Source organism: Equus asinus, chromosome 21 (genome assembly GCF_041296235.1).
Source record: "Equus asinus isolate D_3611 breed Donkey chromosome 21, EquAss-T2T_v2, whole genome shotgun sequence".
NCBI classification, from domain to species: Eukaryota; Metazoa; Chordata; class Mammalia; order Perissodactyla; family Equidae; genus Equus; species Equus asinus.
Window position 1 is genome coordinate 14,844,805 of NC_091810.1, and position 12,405 is coordinate 14,857,209.

At 57.9% G+C, this 12,405-nt stretch overlaps 1 protein-coding gene across 4 annotated transcripts in view; it reads left to right on the forward strand.

The window, feature by feature from the left end:
• The window catches only part of SLC6A6 (solute carrier family 6 member 6), a 79,681-nt gene that overhangs the window by 48,680 nt on the left and 18,596 nt on the right, over positions 1-12,405 (forward strand). For all 4 annotated transcript variants that reach the window (XM_044755458.2, XM_070493411.1, XM_070493412.1 and 1 more), the window contains exons 5-8: positions 4,079-4,211; positions 10,180-10,314; positions 11,300-11,403; positions 11,524-11,648. In XM_044755458.2, coding sequence (XP_044611393.1) covers positions 4,079-4,211; positions 10,180-10,314; positions 11,300-11,403; positions 11,524-11,648 — 497 coding nt within the window. The remainder of the gene's footprint in view (positions 1-4,078; positions 4,212-10,179; positions 10,315-11,299; positions 11,404-11,523; positions 11,649-12,405) is intronic.

Below are 12,405 nucleotides of genomic sequence, written 5' to 3' on the forward strand. Positions count from 1 at the left end.
TGTGATGAGCGGCCAAGGGAACAGTGGGTTCGAAGATTCCGAGGCAGCAGCATGCTCTGCCTATTCAGGGAACATACGAGAAGCCACTGTGGCTAAACGAGGAAATGAAGGGGCCTTATGGGGCATGAGGTTCAAGAGAGGGCCCCATCCATGCAGCTTGGCCTGGACACGTCCCATTTACACCTATGGGCCCGGCTCCACCTCACCCTGTGGGGTGTGGGTCTGAATGGTGAGCGTTGCTCACCCTATTCAGGGAGGCAAAAAGGAATGGGGCAGGTCAGGACGGCCTTTTTGGCCAGGTAGGTGGGAGCCATAGGGAGATGTGGAACAGAGGAAGGATGCAACCAGACTTGGGTATTGACAGATTCTCTCTTGATGAGAACAGAATGGGGGTGAGAGTGGAGGCGGGAACACGAATGCGGAGGCTGCTGTAATAGCCCTGAGAAGCGAGGGCCCAGACAGGGGCTTACAGTGTTGGGGAGATGTGGCCAGATTTCAGGGAACTTGTGCAGTCTCCCGGGGCGATTAGGAGGCACTGATGAGCAGCGGTGCACCATGGTAGTCTCTCTGGGGCACAGCACTCTACAGTTTCCTGAACACACACATGCACCATGGTGGGGAGGCCCTGTGGGGAGGTCTGCTGCTTTGTGGCTGAGGCCGTGGGAGTCTGATTGGGGGGCGCTTGTGGAGGGTCCTTCAAACTGGGTCCCTTCAAAAAGGGATTCAGACGGCCCCCGTGCTCTCCAGCCTCCACGGCCACCCCTGAGATATCTTTGGAAAGGACGTCGGTCACTTTGGCCCAGAGCCCACATCAGGCTCTGTTATGACAACCCTTGATTGGTGAGACATTCATTCCATTCCTAGAATGTCTGCGTGGCCCATTATAAACATTTTTAAGGATTTAAAATAATTTTTATAAAGGTGATATGTGCACATTAAAAACATTCAAGTAGGAAAAAAATATATTCAATGCCAAACGAGTCCCCTTCTCTTGCATCCCAACTGCCGGGTCCCCCACAGGCGGCAACTGCTGCCCGCATCTGTGTGTCCTGCCAGAAGTGGTGTGTGCGCATTCATGTTCAAGCACAGACTTGCCCCGCCCTCCTCTGCGCACAGTAGGGAGCCTGCCTGCCTGCTGCGTGCTGTCCTTCACCTCGCTCAGTTCATTTACGTCACGTCCAGGAAATACCTCCTTGTCCCTTCACGGGAGCTTTCCCACTGTCTCGTGGGCTCCATAGCATCCCGCCGTGTTTCTTCTCTGTGCCTGCTGAACCCCTGTTCACGGCCTTTTGGGGGATTTCCAATCTTGTGCTCCTGCAGGCGTGGCGGTGATGAACAGCCTGGGGGGGAGCCGATCTTTGGCCACACGTGCAAATGTAATTGTAGGAGAGGGTCTCAGGAGTGGAGTTGCTGGGTCAAAGCAAACAGGCCTGGAGGCACTATGAGCTCCCACGAGGGGACTGCCACCGGCAAGGGACAGGCACGTGTATGACTCGGTTTCCTTTTGTGGCCCCCGTGACTGGTCAGCTGACCAGAGCAAGCCAGCGTGACAGCCCCTGCCCGCAGCAGGCACGGGGTGGGGAGAAGGCAGAAAGAGCATCCGTGAGCTGGCTGTGGGCTCGGCAGGGGACGCTGGGCCCTGGGCTTCCAGCTTCTCAGCCAACTTGCCCTTAAGGATAAAAGAAAAGGCTGTCTTATGACTGGGTCCCTCCTTAGCATTAGCTGAGCACCTACTGTGTGCCTGCCTGTGAGATCCTTGTCCTTGGAAGTCTAGTGTCTGGTGGGCAAGACAGCCTTTGCATGTGAGTGTGGCGTCCAGTGTGAGAGGACAGACAGGGTCTACAGTCGGTCGTCTGCAGAGCCTCGGGGGAGGCTGCTCTGGGGCACGAGGAGGGCGGGCCTGGCAGTGGGGAGGCTATAAACTGTGGCGGCGGACCAGTGGCCCCACCACTGCCACTCACAGGGAAGCCTTGGCCGCCGCCCAGCATGCCCCGGGCCCTCAATGGAGGCTGCACAGGGACGGGCTTCTTGTTCTAAAGCTGCTGCAGCCGCCAGATCCGCGTGCTTGGCAGGGCCTCAGCCGGGATGTGCTGGGCTCACAGGCTGCCCGTGGGGATGCCCCCTCGTCCCGAGGCTCCAGTTGGCCCCGGATGCTGTTTTAAAGTTTAGGCTTCAGTTTCTCTGTTAATTAGGGTGGTGGAGTCGAGAGAGCACTGGCTCTTGGAGTCAGACAGGCCTAGGTGTGAGGTGGCACCTGTCCCTAGAGTCAGACAGGCCTGGGTGCGAGGTGGCAGCCCTGCTGCCTGCTGGCTGTGTGTCTGTGGGCAATTGCATCCTCCAAGCTTTGGTTTCCCCATCTGTAAAACGGGGCAAATGACCTCTAGTCTTTGGACCAGACGCGATGAATTGAAAAGGCCTCTTTGATGGTATCCTGAGCACATTGCCTTAGGTGCCAGGGTGGAGCCATTGATGTCACAGTGAAGAGACAAAGGAAGCTGCCTCTTCTTAAGGTTTGTTAGTGGAAAGAGTTCGTGGATTGGTCCCGAGTGACATGCGAACCTCGTTCACCCCAGTTGAGTCCTTTCATTCATTCACTCAGCAAGTACTTATGGAGGTCCTGCCGTGAACTGTGAGCTCTTCTGGGTGCTGGGAGCACAGCAGTGAACCACAGAAGGGCCTCGCAGGAATGCCAGTGGAGATGGGAATCTTGGATTCACTCAGGGTCCTCCTGTTGAAGCTTCCCTGGGAAAAAGGAAAGCCGTGAACAGTGTCCTGGCCCCGTGGCACCCCGAGAGCCGGAGCCGGGTCATCCGCCTGACAGGCTGACTAGGATGGTCTGGAATGGTTTCCCCAGCAGTATCCCGGGGCAGGAGCTGGGATTCGTGTTTTAGCGAAGAGGAAACTGAGGCACAAAGTCACCCACCCCTCTCTGCCTCTCCTGCTCGAGAGTGTGGCCGTCAGACAGGGAGCTGACTTTGGTTAGAAGGAGCCCAGCTTCTTCCAGGGGAGCACGAGCCCCCGTCTCCTTAACTTCGGCGGGCAGGTAACCCCAGTGGATAGTGGGCAGGGCGATGTCCCTGTGCTCGGCCTGGTTACCCTTGGTCACTGTCACAGCAGTCGAAGCTCTGGGACAATGGGGACAGTTTCTGGGCATCATGTTTCGCGGTCTCCTTGGCCGTCCGCACCCTGTGCTGCCCTGCCCTGGCTTCGATGGCTTCTGCCCCTCAGGGACGTGTCTGTGAGGAGGTGGATCTTCCTCTGGTCAGCAGGGTCCAGGCTCTGCCAGGTGGTGCAGGGCAGGTGGCTGGTCCCCCTGACTGTCCTTCACTGCATCTGCCCTTCGCGACTCTGGCGGGGCGGGAGGACGAAACCAGCCCTGCTTAGGTGCCAGGAGCTGCTCTGCTGTGTCAGCACTGTGGCGGGGACAACTGCTGAGGCCCACAGAGTGTGGGCTTCAGCCCAGACCCTGTGCTTCGTGGGAGTTTTCTCCCCAGCGCACCCCTGTAAAGAGGTGAGCGGGCGTTCCACAGCCACAGCCAGAGCAGCCGCTGTGCCCCCTGAGGCTTACGCTTTAGTGAGAAGTCCAGACCAGAAACAGGTGGATAAAATAAGAGATGGGACAGAGAACACTGAGGGAGGATAGTTATTCTCATGTCATAGATGGGGAGGCTGAGGTCCGGGAGGCTGGGTGACAAGCCCAGAGTCTGTGGCTACGGGGTGGAGCTGAGTTTGAACCGGTGTTTGGCCCACACTGGATGCTGGAGGGTCTGCTAAGAATCCATCACCTGGGAATCAGTACCCATTTTACAGATGAAGAAACTGAGGCTTGCCCAAGGCCAGGCTGGGTGGACCCAGGTTCACCCAGGGACTTAGGAGTCCGAGTCCTTCTTGGTTTCCCCACAACTCTGTGACACGAGTGTTAACTATTTCCCGAGACCAACGGGGGTTGTGGGGCTGGGAGAGGCAAGGTGACTTGTGCGCACCTGAGCCAGGGCTCGCCCCCCAGCCTGAGTCCCAGCCTCAGCTCTCCCTGCCCGGGGTGGGGCCCCCACTGACTTGTGGCTCTGTTTGCTTGAAGGCGCAACGTGCTCAGCTTGTCCTCTGGAATTGACGACCCGGGCTCTCTGAAGTGGGACCTTGCTCTCTGTCTTCTCTTCGTCTGGCTGATCTGTTTCTTCTGCATCTGGAAGGGCGTCAAGTCCACGGGGAAAGTGAGTTGTGCTCTGCCCCTCCCCGGCTTCTTGGGGACTCTCCCACCCCACAGGCCTTCCTGCTGGAAACCAGCTCCAGCCTGGGAGGGAGAGTGCGCTGGCAGTCCAGTCCTGTGAAAGAAAATAAAACCCTGGTTTGTAGCATTTGCCCTTTTCATGGTCCAGATACTCCCACCATGTCTGACTTGAGGTTACTGATAGTTTAACAACCAGTTCACAAAATTCCTGAAAATTGAACAGCCAACCCTCTGGAGCCTGCACAGGCTCCCACGAGCCACAGGTTCCCAAATATCAAGGAGGTGGCCACAGTGAAGATGCTAGCAGATGCCTGACATGGGAGTTGGAACTGACAAGGTAGCTGGTAACAAGGTGAACCAGCAAGTTGTTGTTAATTACCAGCTGCCGAGTGCCCCTGACCTGCAGCCTGAGCGTCCCCTGGGAGCTCCTTAGACGTGCAGACCCGTGGGCCGCCCAGACTGCAGAATCAGAATCGCACTGAACAGAGAGTCCAGTGCACGGTGAGGCTTGGGAAGCGCAGACTACGCCAGGTTAACGGAATTATCTTACAGCTAGCATCGGCTGGTGACTAAGGTGTTGGTTATTGAGGAAAGCTGCCATGGAGGAAGTTGTTCGCTGATAACCAAGATGTTAGTTGTTAACCAAAGTGTTAGCCGTAGCTGAAGTATTTGCTCTGATTAATATGTTACACAAAGACTTAGATGTTAGCTATTAACAAAGGTGGTGGCTGATAATTAAAATGTTAGCTTATAATTAAAGTTTTAGGTATAACTGACATATTGGTAATAATGAAAATATTAGCCTATAACTAACATATTATCTAACAGAGCCGAACATTTACCCGATAACTGACACTGGCTGGTGTCGTGGTCATTCTGATGACACAGGTCCGTGCAGAGGGGTCTGACCAGGGGTGTGAGCCTGACCCCAAGGCACTAAGCCAGGTTCCCCTGTCTGTCATTGCCTCCTGTCATTCCATCTCTGTAGGGGGAAAGCTCTGTAAGATCAAAAAGCCCACAAGGCTCAAAAGATTATGTGAAGCTGGCATTTGAGGTCCAGCGATGGGCAGTGGGTGGAATCGTTCCGAAGAGGAGCCTTTGCAGCACTGACCACATAATTGACTATAAAATGAAGGGCTGTGTTCTCCCAAGAGGCAGGCCCGCTTAGGCGAAATCGTGGATCTGAACAGGTCCCAGCAGTCACTCCAGGCACCTGCTCGGCCAGGTCTGGGACCCCAGGGTTGTGGAGGCAGAGTGGGAACCATCCCAGAGTGGGGGCCTGCACCCACCCCCCATGCCCTCTGCCTACAATCCTAAAACCCAGTACGGAAAGGAAGCAGGCCAGGCTTCGGAAGCCTCCACACGCACGCCCACCTCACGTCATCCCGGGGCAGGCGGGAGGAGGGAGCCCTCGTCCGCCTGTGTGGTCGCCTTTCCCCTCCAGCTTGTCAGTGAGCAAACCCGTTCATTGCCTTTCCTTAGGCGGTGAGGGCACCGAGCTGGGAGAGGTTAAGTGACTTGTCCAAGGTCACTCCCTTGCCTCTGAGCCTCAGTTTCCTCATCTAGAAAACGGTCCTGGTGAGGCTTACAACCCGGTGGGCTGGGCCCCCTGCAGTGCCTGGCACAAGCGTGCAGCAGGCGCCAGGCCCCCCTCCCTCTGCGCCCAGTCCCCATGTGGAGGCGCGGCCAGTAGGATGCTGCTCTGGAGCGCATCGGAGCTGCGCCGGAACCCTGGGCGTGGACCTGTGCACTCCTGTGTTCTGGGCCGCTCCTGTCTGCCGGGTGCTGCTGCTGCAGGATGGGCCGGGGGACGTGCAGGGGTCCATAGAGCAGACAAAGCTCCCTGTGTCCAGGGGCTGACTGATTTGTTGGTTGCAGCAAGGTGAATGTAGAATGTACAGAGCCATGGGAGAGAGTAACGGGTGAAGGCACAGGGAGTGCTGGGGTGCGGTTTTAAATAGGGGGGCCCGGCAAGGCCCACGGAGAAGGGGGCTTCGGGGCAGAGATCTGAAGGAAGTGACGGGCTGAGCCATGTGGACATCTGGAGGGGGGAGAACTGCTGGTGCAAAGGCCCTGAGGTGTGTGGGGCCAGACCCTCGCGGAGCCCCCAGTCTGATGGAGGAAGCTGATGTCTACCAGGGACAGTGAGCAACACTGAGACACCATGGAGGGGTCAGGGGAAGAGAGTGAAAGCCAGTAGAGGGTGCGAGGCCACGACTGTGAAGACGTGACTCTCCAGGAGTCCTCCTACCCCACCCCTAGAGACAACCGCCTCCTCGGGCGGGCGGCTCCAGGCCCCTGAGGGGCAGGCGTGGTTCCCAGAACAATAGCCGGGCCTGGGCCAGCCCCGAGAAGCCAAGACAAACACGGCTCTGCGGACTTCCTCGAGCGCCGAGCCGCAGCCGACGGTGGCTTCCAGCCCTGGCCGTAGACCAGGCGCACGGCCCCCTGGGGGCTGAGCCGCCTCCTGGCCACACTGGTTCAGCGGGAGTGGGTGGAGGGGCTCAGGACCTCAGGACCCGAGTGCAAGTCACTTAGCCTCTCTGAATCTCAGTTCCCTTTTCTGTAATTTTCAGCCCTCCAAGGATCTGAAACTTGGCCCAGAATGTGCTGCGGCTTAACTCATTCAAAACAGAGTGATAAAGGCTGCGACACTGCGTAGCACGAGCCTGCCAAGCACTGTTCTCAGTGGGGCACGAGGCCCGCAAGTCCCTGCTCTCACAGCATATGAGGTCCAGGAAGGTGATGGAAGTCCAGACCCTCACACAGGAAGGACAGCCCTGAGGACCCAAAGGGAGCACAGTCCTGGATGGGCACAGCCACATCCTGAGGCTGTGCCTCCCGCCACCAGCCTCCGGGCAGCTCCTTTCGTCCCATCTCAGACACAAAGCAGAGGGGCAGTCAGAGCCAGACTTGGTTTGGATCTCAGCTCTATCCCTCAAGCTGTGTGACTTTGGGCAGGTCTCTTTCCCTCTCTGAGCCTCAGTTTCCCCTTGTGTGAAATGAGTCAGCAAGGCCCCCACTCATGCAGGAGTGCTGTGAGGACCCCGGGGCCTGCCCAGGTATTGGGCACAGACCCGTGGCCCCACATCTCAGAGCCTCCGTCTCTGGGATGAGTGACCCCTGCTGCCCAGGCTCTCACCCCCGAAGGAAGCTCGGGGCTGCAGAAAACCAGCCCAGTCTCTCCCCCCTTGCAGGCCACCCTCTCCCCACTGTCCCTAGGGAATGAGGGACAGTGAGTTTCCAGGGCATTCAGACCACAGGGCTTTTGGGTCGAGGGCTCAGAGGAGCCACGGAGGTTCACCAGCAAGAGTGGAAAAATACCACATCCTGTGGCGAGGCCTTCGGGGCCATTGCCAGAGGCCCACGGCGGCGGCTGGCACCAGCCTCTCCTGCGAGGATCCCGGGGGAGTCATAGGAAAGTTGAGAGAATGGCTCTCAGGGGCTTGTCCTTAGAGTGGCAAATTCAGCAAAACAAGGGCAGCTTTCCAAAGGTGGCTGAGGTGGTGGGACCAGGTGGGGCCGTCCTACTCTGGATTTGAAGAGGAACGACGTAACACACAAAAGACACGGGACCCTGGAGCCAGCTGGCCTAGATCAGATCCCACCTCTGCCACCTCCTAGCTCTGTGATCCTAGCAGGTGCGTCACCTCTCTGGGCCTCAGTTTCCTTGTCTAGAAGATGTAGTTAATAATGATCCCTACCCCTCAAAGTTGCTGTGAGGATTAGATGGATTAATGCGCGTACAGCTCTCAGCATAGTGCCTGGCACATGGGAAGGGCCACATAACTATTTGTTAAGTAAATTAAATATGTGGAAACAAGGGACGCCACCCCCATCCCTGGGTGGTGTCCTGTGTCCCTGACACAAAGCCCTCTGGCCACAGTCCGCTTGCCCGCCCAGTGGGGCCCAGCAGCTTTGAAGTGGCTGCTCTCTGGGGCCGGCCTGCTGTCAGCAGCTATTGTTCGCCAGCCCGGGCGTGGCTCATGGCAGGGCCCAGAGGTGGGAACCTGGGGGGGCCTGTCTGCAGGAAGGGAGGAGCAGCCTGGGGGCTCGCTGGCTTTCTTCTTTCACCCCTTCTCTGGCTTCCTGAACTGCCCCCACCCACCACGTTGTCTAACTTATTGTCCTTGGGAAATTGTGAGGTTCTCAGCCTCGGGAGGAGGAAATAAGATTGGCTGTGGAAACTGAGGCCCAGAAGGAAGAAGGGTGTCCTGGGAGGTGGCAGAGGCTGGATATGAGCCCCAGTCCCTCAGCTGACCCTCTTGGCCACTCCACCCTGTCTCCCAGGGGTGGCAGAGCTGGAGAGAGCCTCAGAGCTCATCGGGCTCCAGGACCCCCCTTCACAGGTCGGGGGAGTGAAGCCCAGAGAGGGGCAGTAACTTGCCCAAGGTTTCACAGAGAGCCAATCATGGAGCTGGAATTCTGACCCGACTCCCCTCCCTCGGGTTGTGGGAGGACTGAATAAACTGCCCACAGTGCAGGCCTGTTAGCGCCCTGCTCTTGTCACCTGGAGACAGGCTCCGGGCGTGCCTCTGCTGTGTGACCCTGGGAAAGCAATGGGCTGTCTCTAGGCCTCGGCTTCCTTGCCTTCAAAATGAGGATGGTAATAAAACCTACCTCGAAGGGCTAGGGCAGAACCAAGTGAGTATAGAAGTGCAGACCTCGGAATGGCGCCAGGCACACAGTAAGCACTCAATAAATGCTGGTTGGTGGTATTGACTGAGGGCAGCTGAGCCAGGCAGGCCCTGAGAGCTTTCTTGCCTGTTTCCAAAGCCCCTTTCTAGCTGTTTCTACTCAAAGGGATGGTGGCTACCCGAGAATTCTGTTCCGGCGATGGCTCCTAGGCCAGCCAGGCGAGGTCCGGGGCTCCGTCACCCCCGTCAGTGTGTGTTACCTACCTGCACTGCCCCCCTGCACGTGGACACATCACCCTGCTCTCTGGGTCTCGGTGTCCTTGCCTGTAAATGGGCGCGTTGCCCGTGTAGCGGTTCCTCCCTGGTCCCCTGGGTGCTGCGAGCCTGTCTCAGCATTTCAGGCTGCCACCATGAGTGTTCTGCACGTCCTGCGCGTTCTGTACTGGGAGCATGAGGACACCCCGCGCCTTGGCTCAGAGTGAGGTGGTCACCCCTCCAGGGCTCTGTAGGGGACCTGGGTGTGTCCTCAAACCCCGCTGCGCCTCAGGCCTCCTCTGTCGACAGGGCGGCCCGCGCACTGATTTTAGGTGTGGTGAGCATGAGGTGGGCTTGTGGCTGGGGAGTCCCTGCTCGGCTGTGCCTGCTGGAGACGGCAGGACATCGCCGTCCGTTCAGCCAGGCCCCTCGAGCTCCTCGCAGGGGCGAACCTTGCCTGGAAACTTCTCGTGTTAAAGAATAAGACAGGAAAACCCATCCCGGAGAACCGTGTTTGGAGACCAGTGCTCTCAGGACTAGGGAAGGAGAGAAAGTGGGGCAGGCCCTTGGGAATGGAAGGGCCCAGCCTGGGTTGTCGCTGGTCCCCACCTCTCGTTGACCTTGGCCTGTCTGGGATGTGCTATGTGACTCAGGGAAGGCTGTGGGCCTCCCACAGCCCCAAGGAAGTGAACGGCCTTCCCCGTCCTGGCTGAGGGATTTTGAGAGGCCTCGTTTCCTTCCCAGGAGTTCCCATGAGCTTCCTGCAAAGTCACTATGTCAACAACAGGCCCCGTGCCTTGAACACCAAGTGCCAGGCGCTGTTGTGACAGTGTCACAAGCATCGTCTCCTCACCTCACCCCCTCATGAGGGCCTTCTGGTACTCCTATCTCCATTTTACACATGAGGCAACAGGCAAGGAGTTAAGCATTGTGCCCAAGGTCACACAGCAAGTGAAACAGCAAGCTAGGCTCCAGAACCCCTGCCTTGGAGAAGATGCTTGAATCCAACAGCGGCAGGTGTTGCCACAGGCCCCCCTGAATCCCTGTCATCCCCCGCAGGTTGTCTACTTCACGGCCACTTTCCCGTTCGCCATGCTCCTGGTGCTGCTCATCCGGGGACTGACGCTGCCCGGCGCAGGCGCAGGCATCAAGTTCTACCTGTACCCTGACATCAGCCGCCTTGAGGACCCACAGGTACCGCGGGGCCGCCCGTCCTCCCTCCCACCAGGCGGGCAGGGCAGGGTGTGGGGGAAGCTAAGCAGGCAGCACAGTTTCTGTGGCTCCTCCGTGTGCAGATCTAGCTGGGCCATCAGCCCCTGCTCCTTTTCTGCTGGGCTGTGGCGGGTCGTTCGCTGCGCTCGGGGGCCTTTCCAGCTGTGTGTGGCCCTTTTCATGTCGAGCACTCCTGAGAGCTGCCAGTTATAGTCTCGTTTAGGCGCTGAGCCAGGTAAGCGAAGTCTTCAAGAGCTAGTCTCCTCCTCCGACCCCGCCTCTGCCCTCAGCGGCCGCCGGGCTGACTGAGGGAGGGGAAGAGTCGGCTGGGAGAGCTGCTGGCTTCCTGGCCGAGGACGGAATTCAGAGGTGGTGGCCTCTTGGAAGGTTGACGGGCAGATTCCGAGTGTCCACCTCCTGGCCCCCAGCCGCGTGAGTGGAGGGGGTTGGACAAAACCCTGGGAGATGCACTGGTCCGTTTAAGGACCTTTGGTCCCCAGCCTCCAGTTGCCTCCAGGGGCCTGTGCTGCTTCAGGTTTCCTTCAGCACTGTCCTTGGATGTGCGGGGGCTTGGCCAGCATCAAGGGACAGCTGGGAAGGCAGCTCTGTGGCCATCAGGACCTGCCTGATGAAGGTTCTGGAGAGCGGCTTTACCCTCATAACCCGTGAGGGAATTCTTCCCCATTCCAACTCAGGGGTCCCAGGACAATATCACAGTAATGGTAGCAGCCTTGACTTACAGGTCACCGTGTATCTGGCACTGGGCTAAATCTTTACTCTTTGAACCCACAAAATAGCACTGGAAAGGCACCTTGGATTCCAGCACAGACGCTCCAAGTGCATTCGAGAGTCTGCACACTTTGAGGTGCAGTCCTGCGTGGCCAGGTGGCAGGACCCACGCCGCCTCCTCCAGGAAGCCGGCTCTAACAGCCCCTTCTCTCTCTCCTTGCCCCCCACACCCCCGTAGGTATGGATCGATGCTGGGACCCAAATATTCTTCTCCTATGCCATCTGCTTGGGGGCCATGACCTCGCTGGGGAGCTACAACAAGTACAAGTACAACTCGTACAGGCAAGTGTCGCGCCGGCGGGCCTGGTGGAGCTTGGAAATGCTGATGACGTTTAAAGAGAAGTAGGGAGCGTGGCTTCCTCGCGTTGTGAATTAACTTGCTCCCTGACGTGTGTGACTTAGGGACTGTATGCTGCTGGGATGCCTCAACAGTGGTACCAGTTTTGTGTCTGGCTTCGCAATTTTTTCCATCCTGGGCTTCATGGCACAAGAGCAAGGGGTGGACATTGCTGATGTGGCTGAGTCAGGTATGGTGGTATTGGTGGCAGTGGTGGTGGGCACTGCCACCTAGTGTGTAAGCCGAGTACTGCAGGCATGAAGCCAGACCCCAGGGGGCTTTGGGGGGGGGGCGAGCCTGGTTTCTGAAATGGACCCCCCCACCAAGATGTCCCCCAAGTACCAGAGAGTACAAAAGCTAAATTTTAAGCACTTTCATTGCAATTTGGCCCAAGGGGCGGCAGGAACGTGGGGGCTGGTTAAGTTGGGGAATATTTAGCTACTTTCCTGTGGTCTTCCCCCCTCCCCCTCCTTCCCCAGCAAACTCCTGGTTTCAGCAACAGAAGCCACTTTCCTAACTGAGGCCAAAGTCGGCCACTCGTTGGCGTTCCATCACCAGCTTCGCAGCTTTGGTTTCTGTATTTTGCACTTTGCTCCCAGCGCACTCCCTCTAAGCGAACCCGTTCATCCATTGATTTACTGAGTTTGTAGCCTGTGTCAGCCACCACCATAAGCCCCCACCGCGTCAGGGAGAGACAGTGAGCATGGCAGGTCATCCTCTGGGTCGGTGACAGATTCGATGCTGGGGTAGGTGTGGGGACACTGTCACCCCCTCGGGGTGTAGGCCCTGTTGGTGGGGAGCTTCCTCCCTGGGACACCTGGAAATGGAGAAGAGAGTCCAGAATCACAGACTCTGCAAAGCCTGGGATCTGAGGCTGGGGTCCTGGGGCCCCAGAAAGGTGATCCTGGAACCTGACAATTACGAGGTCTTCAGTTGCTGGAATCCTA